General features: G+C 41.8%; 1 protein-coding gene across 5 annotated transcripts in view; it reads left to right on the forward strand.

Moving 5' to 3' along the window:
- The window catches only part of MCF2L (MCF.2 cell line derived transforming sequence like), a 287,755-nt gene that overhangs the window by 241,066 nt on the left and 31,836 nt on the right, over positions 1-14,853 (forward strand). For all 5 annotated transcript variants that reach the window (XM_030568841.1, XM_030568849.1, XM_030568864.1 and 2 more), the window contains exons 7-13: positions 464-580; positions 1,094-1,243; positions 2,664-2,788; positions 12,340-12,454; positions 13,107-13,226; positions 13,982-14,173; positions 14,459-14,650. In XM_030568841.1, the coding sequence (XP_030424701.1) occupies positions 464-580; positions 1,094-1,243; positions 2,664-2,788; positions 12,340-12,454; positions 13,107-13,226; positions 13,982-14,173; positions 14,459-14,650 (1,011 nt within the window). The remainder of the gene's footprint in view (positions 1-463; positions 581-1,093; positions 1,244-2,663; positions 2,789-12,339; positions 12,455-13,106; positions 13,227-13,981; positions 14,174-14,458; positions 14,651-14,853) is intronic.

Genomic DNA, 14,853 nt, shown 5'->3' on the forward strand with positions numbered 1-14,853 from the left:
GTCAAAAACTGGATTATAATTGGGAACTAAAGCAATCATTCAAAACTCCAGTTGCATGTTGTAATTTGTGTCTCACCCTTTCCACTCAAGTTAAGCCACATGCCTATGATGTCCTTGGTGTGATGTGAATTAACCAAATACCATAGCTTTCAGAAAATAGCCATATGTAGTGTGCCAAAAGCAAAGATTATATGTTGTACAGTACATATGCCTGCCTTTACGCTGTTCAACCTGAATAAAATGCTGGTGGTTATGTCTGTAGTCATTATATTTGTAACATCTTCCAGCATAAACTACTATTGAGTTAGTGTGCTGTTCTATACACAAAGGGAACAAATCCACCCTGTGCTTCTTCCCTTGATTTCAATGGCCTGAATAAAGACTGCAGGATTTGCCCGAAAATTCCTAATATGAGTCTTGTCATTTATTTGGTCATATTAATTCTACTCCTTTGTGGTTGCAGATCATAATGCTGGGCTCAGTAACAGAATTGCATGGTTATATTGACAAAACACAGCTAACAGAAGACCTTGGTGGCACTCTGGATTATTGTCATAACAGATGGCTCTCTCACCGCACTGTAAGCCTTAGTTGTTGTTTTTATTTTTCGCGGTTTAGTGGGCCCTTCTGAGTTATACTCTGTCAGTTATAAAACACATTATAATTAATGCAAGCTGACATCAACTGAGTGAGGAGATTATCTCAGTGGAACTTAATTATCTTAAAGAAATAACATAAGTAATAACTTTGGGAGTGGTTTTCTTAGGGTTTTGGAGCAAAGGAATATTGTTGTGTGGAGGGCTGGGGGGCAGGGGCTGGGTATTTGTTACAAGAGAGGGGAAAAGCTCAAGTTAAAAAATGACTCCAGGTTATATAATTGTGTGGAGAATGCATCTGATGTAAGCATAGAGAAAATATGCAGTTAAGAAGCTAATGGTGACGGTGTTTTATTTACAACTCTTGCTAGCAAAATATTATTTAAAACTTTTTTTAAGCCAAATTTTTGTTGTAGTCTAAAGTTTGCATTTTACTATTAGGGGGGAGTGGTGGTCGGAAGATGAAATGTCTTTAATGGTTTTATATATTCCAAAAGGCCATAGAAAGTTTCGCCCTAATGGTTAAGCAAACAGCTCAAATGCTTCAGTCCTTTGGAACCGAATTGGCTGAAACAGAACTACCAAATGATGTACAATCAACCAGCTCCCTTCTTGCAGCACATAGTGAAAAGAAGGACAAAATGAAGGTAGGTGTGTTGTATGAAAGTACCCCTGCTTTTAGTTAGCACATTATTTTCATTATAACTAACAATAAAAATACAACAGAAAAAATTGAGAACTTTTGAAAATATTTAGATAATATTAAGAATGTGAGATCTTTGAAATCTTCTTAAAGCTGTCTGGCTATATTTGAAGTTTAATAAGGATCTTTATTCCTTGCAAAAATAATCCTGGAGACTAAGAAGATATAGCACATACAAATTATGATATTATGTTTCTGTAATGGAAATTGCTGTACAACCAAAGATGTAGTAATGGGAATGTTTAGATTTTCATTTTTTATTTGTTGTAATGTGTGCACATATATATGAAATTCTGATTATGAATGGACAAACCCAATAACATATATATTTTTTTAAACATCAATAACTTGAACCAAAACTAGTTTGCCAGCAGTTTCAGAATATAGCAGCAAAAAATCTCCAGGTAATTGTGCACAACCAGATGCACTTGAAATCTTGAGAAAGTGTCCGTTATCATGAAACTTCCAATGCAGGTTTGAGAGGTTGGAACAAGCTTCGAAAATGTTGAGGTTTAACTTTCAGTACCTTTAATTCATTACTTTTAATCATAGAATCATAGAATGTCAGGGTTAGAAGGGACCTCAGGAGGTCATCTAGTCCAACTCCCTGCTCAAAGCAGGACTAATCCCAACTAAATCATCCCAGCCAGGGCTTTGTCAAGCTGGGCCTTAAAAACTTCTAAGGAAGGAGGTTCCACCACCTCCCTAGGTAACCTGTTCCAGTGCTTCACCACCTTCCTAGTGAAATAGCTTTTTCCTAATATCCAACCTAAACCTCCCCCTCTGCAACTTGAGACCATTGCTCCTTGTTCTGTCATCTGCCACCACTGCGAACAGCCTAGCTCCATCCTCTTTGGAACCCCCCTTCAGGTAATTGAAGGCTGCTATCAAATCCCCCCTCATTCTTCTCTTCTGCAGATTAAATAAACCTGGTTCCCTCAGCCTCTCCTTGTAAATCATGTGTCCCAGCCCTCTAATCATTTTCATTGCCCTCCACTGGACTCTCTCCAATTTGTCCACATCTTTTCTGTAGTGGGGGACCCAAAACTGGACACGCTACTCCAGATGTGGCTTCACCAGTGCCGAATAGAGGGGAATAATCACTTCCCTCATTCTGCTGACAGTGCTCCTACTAATGCAGCCCAATATGCCGTTAGCCTTCTTGGAAACAAGTGCACACTGCTGACTCATATCCAACTTCTCATCTGCTATAATCCCCAGGTCCTTTTCTGCAGAACTGCTGCTTAGCCAGATTCCTTTATTAAATTGTTCTCGCTATTCTTCCTATAAAGAACACTTTATCCATGGTACTTGACAAGATTTCTTTAGAAAGACCTCTAAAACATGTTTTTCATTTTCTGCAGGAGGATTTGAGGTTAGCTTTAAAACAGGGACATGATATCCTTGAAAGTAATAGAAAGCCAGTTGCTGAGAACTCTGATTACAAACTCAACCAAGATCAACTTGACAATCAAACCACTGTGGAAAGGTGAGGTGAATGAAATATGGAGTGTGCATTAGTTTATATTTTACTCATTTCTTTTATTTTCTAGTATTTAATTTTTATACATGTAGTTAGCAAACTGGCAAAGTGATTCAAGGTGGTAAATATTTAGAAGGTGTTAGTGGGCAGTAGCTCGTCTGCTCCAAATCCTCTGTTGAGCAAAGTCTCCTTTGTTGCTCAGTCTGCATGCAAGGGAGATAAGGATTCAGTTTGGGTTTCAGTGCCATGAATATACTGATGACACTCTGCTCTGTAGCTCCATTTCATCTGGTTCAGATGATGTTGTTGATCAGCTGTCCCACTGTCTGAAGAAGATTGCTACTTTTTGAGAGATGGCTGTCTGAAACTCAATCCAGCTAAAATGGGTAATATTGTTTTGGGAGAAGCAGTAAGGGAGATCTTTTGGGTTTATCCACCTTTTATGACCAAGAACCTAGGAGTCATGTTAGGTCACCAGCTGTTCTGCATGTCTGTATAGCAACTAGCAGAGTGCTTTTCTTCCTTCATCATCAGATAGAAGGTTGTAGTCTTTCAGGGTACGTCTACACTACGAGATTATTCTGATTTTACATAAACCGGTTTTATAAAACGGATTGTATAAAGTCGAGTGCATGCGGCCACACTAAGCACATTAATTCGGCAGTGTGCGTCCATGGTCCGAGGCTAGCGTCGATTTCTGGAGCGTTGCACTGTGGGTAGCTATCCCATAGCTATCCAATAGTTCCGGCAGTCTCCCCTGCCCCTTGGAATTCTGGGTTGAGAGCCCAGTGCCTGATGGGGCAAAAATTGTCACGGGTGGTTCTGGGTACAGCCTCACCCCTCCCTTCATGAAAGCAGCAGACAACCATTTTGTGCCTTTTTTCCTGGGTGAACTGTGCGAACGCCATAGCACAGCAAGCATGGACCCTGCTCAGATCAATACTGCAATAGTGGACGTTGTAAACAGCTCGCGCATTCTCATGCAGTCTATGCTGAACCGGGACCTGCAAAGCCAGGCGAGCAGGAAGTAGCGGCTATGGCAGCACAGCGATGAGTGTGTGGAGGACATGGACACAGAATTATCTCAAACCACGGGCCCCTGCGCTTTGGAGATCCTGCTGGTAATGGGGCAGGTTCTTGCCATTGAACACCAATTTTGGGCCTGGGAAACAAGCACAGACTGGTGGGACCGCATAGTTTTGCAGGTGTGGGACGATTCCCAGTGGCTGCGAAACTTTCGCATGCGTAAGGGCACTTTCATGGAACTTTGTGACTTGCTTTCCCCTGCCCTGAAACGCCATAATACCAAGATGAGAGTAGCCCTCACAGTGGAGAAGCGAGTGACAATAGCCTTCTGGAAGCTTGCAATGCCAGACAGCTACCTATCAGTCAGGAATCAATTTGGAGTGGGAAAATCTACTGTGGGGGCTGCTGTGATGCAAGTAGCCAAAGCAATCATTAAGCTGCTGCTACGAAAGGTTGTGACTCTGGGAAACGTGCAGGTCATAGTGGATGGCTTTGTTGCAATGGGATTCCCTAACTGTGGGGGGGCCATAGATGGAACCCATATCCCTATCTTGGCACCGGAGCACCAGGGCACCCAGTACATAAACCGCAAGGGGTACTTTTCAATGGTGCTGCAAGCACTGGTGGATCACAAGGGACGTTTCACCAACATCCACGTGGGATGGTCAGGAAGGGTTCATGACGCTCGTGTCTTCAGAAGCACTACTCTGTTTAAAATGCTGCAGCAAGGGAATTGCTTCCCAGACCAGAAAATAACAGTTGAGGATGTTGAAATGCCTGTCGTTATCCTGGGGGACCCAGCCTACCCCTTGATGCCATGGCTCATGAAGCCATACACAGGCAGCCTGGACAGTGGTCAGGAGCTGTTCAACTACAGGCTGAGCAAGTGCAGGATGGTGGTAGAATGTGCATTTGGCCGTTTAAAGGCGCGCTGGTGCACATTACTGACTCCCTCAGACCTCAGCCAAACCAATGTCCCCTTTGTTATTGCTGCTTGCTTTGTGCTCCACAATCTGTGTGAGAGTAAGGGGGAGACCTTTATGGCAGGGTGGGAGGCTGAGGCAAATCACCTGGCCGCTGATTACACGCAGCCAGATACCAGGGCGTTTAGAAGAGCACACCACAAATCGGTGCACATCAGAGAAGCTTTGAAAACAAGTTTCATCACGGGCCAGGGTACGGTGTGACTGCTGTGTGTGTTTCCCCTTCATGAATGCCCCCCCTTTATTGACTCCTTCCCTGTAAGCAACCCACCCTCCCCCTTCGATTAGAGCTTGCTTAAGGAAATAAAGTCACTATCGTTTAAAAATCATGTATTCATTATTAAAAAGTAATTATAAAAAGAGGCAGAGAACTGACAAGGTATCCCGGGTGTGGTTTGGGAGGAGCATAGGAGGGAAGGAAAAGGCCATTAAATACATTTCTATGTAATGACAGCCTTTTGGTTGGACTGTCCACTGGGGTGGAATGGGCGGGTGCACGAAGCCTTCCCCCACGCGTTCTTACACGTCTGGGTGAGGAAGATATGGAACGTGGTGAGGGTGGTTACACAGGGGCTGCAGCGGCACTCTGTGACCCCACTGCTCTTCCTGAAGATCCACCAGACGTCGGAGGATATCAGTTTGAGCACACAGCAGCTCCAGCGCTACATCCCGCCACCGCTGATCTTCCTGCCTACACCTCTGATCTTCCTGCCGCCACCTCTCATCTCGAGCGTCTCTCCTGTCCTCACGTTCATCCCTCCTGTCCTCACGTTCACTGGCATCTTTCCTGTACTTTGCTACCACATCCTTCCACTCGTTCAGATGAGCTCTTTCATTGCGAGTTATTTCCATGATTTCCGAGAACATTTCGTCTCGCGTCTTCTTTTTCCTCCGCCTTATTGGAGGGAGCCTTTGGGATGGAGTAGGGAGGCTTGAAAAATGTGCAGCTGCATGAGAGAGGGAAAAAAGGGAGAGAAGTATTTAAAAAGATACATTTTACAGAACAGTGGTTAAACTCTTTCACAGTGAACACTATTCACCTTACATAGCATATGTGATTTCACCAAAAGGTCGCATTTTGCATCTTAATATTGAGTGCTTGCGGCTCTGGTGTTACAGATCTCACAGACGCAGGTCCGGGCATCAGAATTCAGCTTGCATGTGGCCATGGTAAGCCATTGTCTTTCGGCTTCTCCAGCCTTCATATACAGAGTGCCCTCTGATGCTTCTTTTCTGTTAACATGCAGCAGCAGAAGCCAACCCCCCCACCATCCAATTCTCCAGGATGATTGCTTTACCCCTCCCCCCACCGCATGGCTGGTATCATGGAAGATCACTGCTAATCACCCCCCTTTCCGCCCCCCACTGCGTGGCTGGTAGCTGGGACGATTCCTGCTAGCCAGACGCAAAAAAGCTTAGCTCTATCCTTCCTCCCCTCCCCCCGCTTGGCTACGTGCAAGGAAGGATTTCTTTTAAGCAACAGCCTAGTAGGAAAATGGCCATCTCTGTCCCCTTAATTAAATTCCTGAATTTCAACCAGGTTACCATGAACGATATCACTCTGCTGAGGATAACAGAGCGAGATAAAGAACGGATGTTTCTTGAATGCCAGCAATCACCGGGACCATACACAGCTATGCTTTGTCATGCAATGATACCCGATTACTTGCTACATGCATGGCGTGGTAAAGTGTCCTACCATGGTGGACAGAACAAGGCTGCCTTGCCCAGAAACCTTCTGTAAAGGCTTTTGGAGTTCCTCCAGGAGCGCTTCATGGAGATGTCCCTGGAGGATTTCCGCTCCATCCCCAGACATGTTAACAAACTTTTCCAGTAACTTTACTGGCCGCCAATGCATCCCAAGTCCTCATGGCAAATCAATCATTAAAAAATGCTTGCTTTTAAACCATGTTTTATATTTGCAAAGGTACACTCACCAGAGGTCGCTTCCATGGCTTCACTGTCTGGGCTAGTGGCCTGGGAGGGCTGGGAGGGTAATTCTGTCTGAGTCACAAAAAGCTCCTGGCTGTTGGGGCTAACGGAGTGCTATGTGCTCGCTGCAAGGTCATCCTCCTCTTCCTTCTCCTCCTCATCTTCCCCCTCCGCAGAATCCTCAGCCATGGTTGAGATTACAACCCCCACCTCGGAATCCACGGACAGGGGTGGGGTAGTGGGGGCAGAGCCCCCTAAAATTGCATGCAGCTCAGCGTAGAAGCGGCATGTTTTCGGCCCTGACCTGGACCTTCCGTTTGCTGCTTTGGTTTTCTGGTAGGCTTGTCTGAGCTCCTTAACTTTCACTCTGCACTGCACTGAGTCCCTGGTGTGGCCTTTTTCCATCATAGCCTTGGAAATTTTTTCAAATATTTTTTCATTTCGTCTTTTGGAACGGAGTTCTGTTAGCACTGAATCCTCTCCCCATATAGCGATCAGATCCAGTACCTCCCGTGCGGTCCATGCTGGAGCTCTTTTTCAATTCTCAGGAGACTGCATTGCCACCTGTACTGATGAGCTCTGTTTGGTCACCTGTGCTGATCACAGCTCCACGCTGGCCAAACAAGAAATGAAATTCAAAAGTTCGCGAGGCTTTTCCTGTATACCTGGCCAGTGCATCAGAGTTCAGACTGCTGTCCAGAGCGGTCACAGTGATGCACTGTGGGATACCGCCCGGAGGCCAATACCGTCAATTTGCGGCCACACTAACCCTAATCCGATATGGTAGTATCGATTTTAGCGCTACTCCTCTCGTCGGGGAGGGGTACAGAAACCAATGTAAAGAGCCCTTTATATCAATATAAGGGGCATTGTAGTGTGGACGAGTGCGGCGTTAAATTGGTTTAATGCTGCTAAAATCAGTTTAAATGCGTAGTGTAGACCAGGCCTCAGATACAGACTTCATCAGAGACATTCATGTCCTTGGTACCTCTAAATCAGTGGTTCTCAACCAAGGGTATGTGTACCCCGGGAGTTCGCAGAGGTCTTCCAGGGGATTCATCAACTAATCTAGATATTTCCCTAGTTATACAACAGGCTACGTAAAAAGCAGTAGAGAAATCAGTACAAACTAAAATTTCATACTGATAATGACTTGTTTATACTGCTCTATATACTACACACTGAAATGTAAGTACAGTATTTTTATTCCAGTTGGTTTATTTTATAATTATATACACCTCTACCCGGATATAACGCAACCTGATATAACACGAACTCGGATATAATGTGGTAATGCAGTGCCCCGGGGGAGCGGGGCTGCGCACTCCGGTGGATCAAAGCAAGTTAAATATAACTCGGTTTCACCTATAACGTGGTATGGTTTTTTGGCTCCCGAGGACAGCATTATATCGAGGTAGAGGTGTAGTAAAAATGAGTGTGTCAGTCAGCAGTTTTTCAGTAATAGTGTGACTGTGACACTTTTTTTGTATTTTTGTGTCTGATTTTGTAAGCAAGTACTTTTTAAGTAAGGTGAAACCTGGGGGTATGCAAGACAAATCAAATTCCTGAAAGAAGTACAGTAGACTGGAAAGTTTGAGAGCCATTGCTCTAGCTTGAGCGGTGCAATGTGGTCTGCTTGGGATAAGTTAAAAGGCCACCCAGAAACTTCAGCTAATGCAGAATAGAATGTAGTGGCTCCTCGCTTAATAATGTATGATGCATGGCACATAACATTGTTCTGTAATCTACTTTGACTGTCAATTCAGTGTGTAGGTTTTGACCATTAAGAACTTTATTTGATTCCTGGTTAGTTTAGACTTCCTATCTCCTCTCACTCATACCTGACAGTTGAGATTGGCTGGGACTATCCAGCTGACAACTGGCTTGGAGGCAAGATGGTCTCAGTGGAGGGCTCATGACTCTGGAACTCTCACCCTTTAGGCTTAGGAGACCATCTTAGCTGATCTTGGGGTACATAGAGCGTGCTATATATTTACTCAGATTTTGTCTGAGAAGGTGATTGAAATGGAGAGAGTTATTTTCCCTTAATTACCTCTGGGGGAATTCTGTGCCACTGCGCAATGCAGAATTTTGCAGAATTTAATGTTGTGTGCGCGGAATTTCCTTTCTCCCACAGAAATGGGCTGCAGTGCTTCTGGGGCCACTGGATCCAGCAGAGCCCAGCATGCACATAGAAGACACTGCCAGGGGGAGAGGGAGATAGAGGGTTCCCATCAGCTGCAGTTCCTAGCACACCCTGAGGAATGGAGACTGCAGTGTGCAGGAAACTCCATAAAGTCTGGGTCCCAGCATCAGGCTGTTTCTCCCTGGGCTTTGAGGAGTAAAGGGTATCTAGGCAGGGTGGGGGCCCAGCTGGGCTCTGGGGGGTAGGAGGGCAGGTGTGTGGGCTGTTCCATGGCTGCGCTTTGGTGGGGAGTCGGTGTGGGTATCTGGGAAAAGGGGGGCCCTGGCTGGGCTCTGGGGGGAGAGTGGGTATCTGGGCTGGGGGGTAGCCACATCTGGGCTCTGGGGGGTGTAATCTGGGTTCTAGGGTGGGAGGCGTCCTGGTGTCTGACGTCATGCTTGGGTTCTGGGAGGGGGAAGGGAAAGGGGCAGAGAAACAGGAACTGGGTTTTCATAGGGGGTTTCTTTAGCTCTGTACTTCTGGAGGAATTTTTTGTGTCTGTATTGTTACAGACATACCTGCTGACAAGTATTTTGAAAAAAAAAATTACCAAAATAATTAGGGCTGTTGATTAATCAAAAAATTAATTGCAATTAAAAAAAAACTTAATCTCTATTAATGGCAGGTTTAATCACACTGTTAAACAATAGAATGCCAATTGAAATGCAATAATATTTTGGATGTTTTTCTACATTTTCATATATATTATAGTCTATGTTGTAATTGAAATCCAAGTGTAGTTATTTTTTATTACAAATATTTGCACTGTAAAAATGATAAGCAAAAGAAATAGTATTTTTCAGTTCATCTCATATCAGTTCTGTAGTGCAATCTCTTTGTCGTGAGAGTGCAACTTACAGATGCAGATTTTTTTTTGTTTCATAACTGCATTCAAAAACAAAATCACGAAGACAAACAAGTTTGTTTACATTTACAGTAAATAATGCTGCCCTCTTCTTTACAATATCACTAGAAAGTGAGAATAGGCATTTGCATGGCACTTGTGTACCCGGAATTGCAAGGTATTTACGTGCCAGATATGCTAAACATTCATATGCGCCTTCATGCTTTGACCACCATTCCAGAGGACATGCTTCCATGCTGATAATGCTTATTAAAAAAGCAATACGTTAATTAAATTTGTGGCTGAACTCGGGGGAGAAATGTATGTCCCCTGCTCTGTTTTACCTATATTCTGCCATATATTTCATGTTAAAGCAGTCTCGGATGATGACCCAGCACATGTTGTTTATTTTAAGAACACTTTCACTGCAGATTTGACAAAATGCAAACAAGGTACCCATGTGAGATTTTTAAAGATAGCTGCAGCACTCGACCCAAGCTTTACGAATATGAAGTGCCTTCCAAAATCGGGAGGAGTGAAGCATGCTTTCAGATGTCTTAAAAAAGCAACACTCCAATGCAGAAACTACAGAATCCGAACTACCAAAAGAGAGAATCAACCTTCTGCAGGTGGCATCTGACTCAGAAAATGAAAATGAACATGCACTGGTCCTCTCTGCTTTGGATGGTTATTCAGCAGAATCTGTCATCAGCATGGATGCACATCTCCTGGAATGGTGGCTGAAGCATGAAGGGACATATGAATCTTTAGCACATCTGACACATAAATATCTTGTGACGCTGGCTACAACAGTGCCATGAGAATACCTCTTACTTTCAGGTGACATTGTAAACAAGAAGTGGGCAGCATTATCTCCTGCAAATGTAAACAAATTTGTTTGTCTGAGCAATTGGCTTAACAAGGAGGAGGACTGGGTGGACTTGCAGGCTCTAAAATTTTACATTGTTTGTTTTATTTTTAATGCAATTTTTTGTACATAAGTCTACATTTGTAAGTTCAACTTTCATGATAAAGAGAATGCACTACAGGACATTTATTAGGTGAATTAAAAAATACAATTTTTTTGCTTTTTACGGTGCAAATACTTATAATCAAAAATAAATATAAAGTGAGCACTATACACTTCATATTCTGTGTTGTAATTGAAATAAATATATTTGAAAGTGTAGTAAAACATCCAAAAATATTTAAATAAATGTATTCTATTTAACAGTGCAATTAATTATGATTAATTTTTTAATCGCTTAACAGCCCTAAAAATAATTGAAACTGCCATGATCATGTAATGGTGTTTTTGACAAATAAAATTTTCAGAATTTTGCAGAATTTTAAAATATTATGCACAGAATTTTTAATTTTTTGATGCAGAATTCCACCAGGAGTACCTTTTATGCATGGGTGAGGGCAGAGCTTTTGGTGTATTGCTGGCCTTTTTACATGAGCTTAATTAAACATTTTTTAAGCAATTGCTAAGTGCCTGATATAAAAAATAGAATCAAACCAGTAGAGTTAAGTGTTAGATATTAACTTTTCTTGTGTTTTGTCTTAATTTACTGCCAAATTTTAAACCCTTATATGACTATAACACAGAGATACAAATTTGAACAGTATTATAAAAACAAAGATAATTTCCCCAGGATGATATTTTAAGTTGTTTCTGTGTGTCATTTTGTGTTCCTATATATTTGCTTTAGTTCCAGCATTTTCATTTTGAAGAGCTTGGCATTCCAACTAACAGAGTTTGGCAGAAACAACTTCATTTCTCCCATCGCTGCAATTAGTTACCTACAAGCCTCTGTTCATTGTTTTGAGTAGTTTATCCAAAATGTCCCACGTAGCTGTGATATCAGAGGAAACCTGGAGTGAACTACAGAGTCCATATAAACTCCTCTTCTGAATTAATTTTAATTTAATTCATCCAACTCCTAAATGCTTCAAAAAAAATTTTTTCAAAATTCTGGTGAATTTTTGTGATGCTGTAAGTGAGGCAAAATACACCTCAATCCTGAGCTGATGCCATATTGTTATATTCTAATTACAGAAATGTACATTGTAAGGATAAGTACTCAGATACCATAGTGCTAAGTGCAATATTCACGTCTATATACATAGGTAGGTTGAACAGTAAAATAGACATAAAACATTTGGGTTCAAACCTGTCTTAAATTACAAGTGGAACAAGTTCTTATTTATCACACTTGTAAACTGCAGATTGAAAGTCTCTGCACAGGAGAGAGAAGTATAAAGGGTATTACAAACCAGAACTTAGATGTGGGTATGTGCCGCATCTAGATCTAGCCATTGCTATCAGTTTTCCATGAATGCTAACATTCATGGTGGATTTCTGTTTTACATCAGTATTATTCAAGAAACCACTTACATGCAATATCAGAAATGAGGAAAAGCTGCCTAATAGTATAGGAACACTGTCTACTGTACTGCTAACATTAGTCCATCTGATTGCTTAGAAAAAGATTTACTTAAAGGGAAGCTTTGAGTTGTCCACTAAAGTATGCTATTGTCTCTTAGACTGTAACCATCACTTTAATCCTGAACTTTCTTTTAGGCTTCTGGCTCAATTAGATGAAACAGAGATTGCCTTTGATGAATTTTGGGCTAAACACCAACAAAAGCTTGAGCAGTGTGTACAGCTTCGAAATTTTGAACAAACTTTTAGAGAGGTGAGAGTTTCTTGATGATGTTTTAATATTTTACATTTGTCACCTCCTTCATTCCCAAAGGATGCAAAAACACTTCCCAGATTATTTACATTCAACGCCCTCTAATCCTTAAAGCAATGTATTTTTTCCCTTACCTATTTATGTGTCTTTCATGTGCAATTGAAAGTTTTCTTCCAAACTTTTTTCTTGTACTTGCCTTGGTCTTACATTCCACTATCACAGTATATACCCTCTGGGCAGTCAGTTACTGTCAGTGATACTTCAGGGATTACCATTAGGCTGTGATGTTTGCAGTGTTGTTGCAGCCATGTTGGTCCCAGAGTTTGAGAGAGGCTAGGTGGGTGTAGTAGTATCTTTTATTGGACCAGTGTCTGTTGGTGAAAGAAACAAGCTTTTGAGATACACAGAGCTCTTCTTCAGGTCACTAGGGATATAAGTAGGAGCCTCATTGGTTTGAATGCTTCTCTCTAAAGACAAAGTGTATTCTCCTTGCAATGTTCTGATCTCCACTGACCAATGGGCATAGCTGTTCAGTGGTTTCTTCCAAACCAGTTCTCATGTAGCAGCATATTATGCTGGCTGTATAGCACTAGTCTTATTAATGAGGCAGGTGAAATCACCCTCTTGGATATACAGTTGTCTCTCATTTCAGGTCAAAGCAGCTTTGAGTATTGCGTCCGAGAGGTTATCTGCTTTCACAGATGTGGGAAACAGTGTTTCACATGTGGAGCACATTCTGAAGGATCTTGCCAACTTTGAAGAAAAATCACGTGTATGTTCTTGCAATTTCTCCATATTTCTTAGTCTACAGTATATTTTTGTTTTTTGGGGAAAAAAAGTGAAGAATTAGTTAGTGAATGTATTTTATGACCCAAAGCCAAAACTCAGAACTGGATAGAATGTGTCTTTCCTTCCAATGATTAAAACAACCAATGTCATTAAAATTTAGAACTAATAAGACTATCAAAAACATTAAAAATGTGACTGGCAAACATTTCTAGTGTGGACACATAAATGGAGAATATTTTCTTTTCAGTTTCCTTATGTATATTTTGTAGAGGAATAGTTATGTCCATATGGATAACCATTGTAAAGCCTTGTGGTTAAGGCACTGGTCTGGGATTCAGGAGATGTGGGTTTGATTCCTGGCTCTGTCACAGCTTTCATATGTGACCTTGAACAAGGCATTTAATCTCTGTGCCTCAGTTCCCCATCTGTAAAATAATGATAGTACTTCTGACTGCACAAGTGTTGAGATTAAATCCATTCATGTTTGTGAAGCACACAAGTACTATATTGAAAAGGAGCACCGAAGTATTTGGACATCTGGAAAGACAGGAAAACAACTTTATTTATTAGACAATGCAACAGTTAACAATTTAATAAATGAAATTATTTGCATAGCAAATAAATGCACTTTTCCATAGCAGAATACATGTTTGAGTTTTATTTTGGGAGCTTTTTAAAGAATGTTAACTCTAACATTCTAACTAAATCTAGTATTTTAAAAATGTTTTGCTTTCTTAGGAATCCTTAGAAAACGCTAGGGTGCTAGCTTCTCAAGGTGACCAGCTTGTTCAAAATAACCACTATGCTGTGGACTCCATTCTTCCCAAGTGCAATGAGCTCCATCATCTCTGTGATGCAGTTGCTACAGAGATAGAAAAGAGGAGAGGTGGTCTTAATAAATCTCTGGAACTGCATAGTCTATTGGAGAAGGTAAATTTTATATGAAATAGTTCTGCTTCCCATCTCACTTGATAATAATATTGCAAACGTGATGATCCCATATGTTTGCGAAGTAAATAATGACCAGCAGAGGAAGAATGTTTCCAGTGTAAAACGGGCATTTGCTAATAGGGAGGGAAAAAAAATCAGAAATCTGACTTTTCCCCTCTCACATAGCTGAACATTTTGTAAATGTGTGAAATGTATTCTGCTAACCATTCACTTAAGTGTTTCCACTGATGTGTTCTCTGTCCTGTTTTTGTTGTGTGTTTCCAGTCCATGAGGTGGTGTGATGAAGGCATTTACCTGCTAGCGTCACAACCTGTAGACAAATGCCAGTCCCAGGAGGGCGCAGAATCAGCTTTGCAGGAGATTGAGAAATTCCTGGACACAGGGGCAGACAATAAAATCAAGGAACCGAATAAAGTTTATCAACTATATGAACCCATTCTCAACCAGGACCTAATGGTACCCTTAGGATTTATGCATGTGCACATATGTTTAGTCAGTGTTAATTTTATATTTGGTTTCTTGCAGGGCTGATGTTAATGGTAAACCGCATAGCTGGCTTCCTAGGGCACTGAACTGTTGTTGGCACTTTGAGCCTGATTGCTCATTCTACTCACCAACTCCACCTGCAGTAGCTGGCAGCAGCTCTTGGGGGCCTCTGG

This window comes from Gopherus evgoodei, chromosome 1 (genome assembly GCF_007399415.2).
Source record: "Gopherus evgoodei ecotype Sinaloan lineage chromosome 1, rGopEvg1_v1.p, whole genome shotgun sequence".
NCBI lineage: Eukaryota > Metazoa > Chordata > Testudines > Testudinidae > Gopherus > Gopherus evgoodei.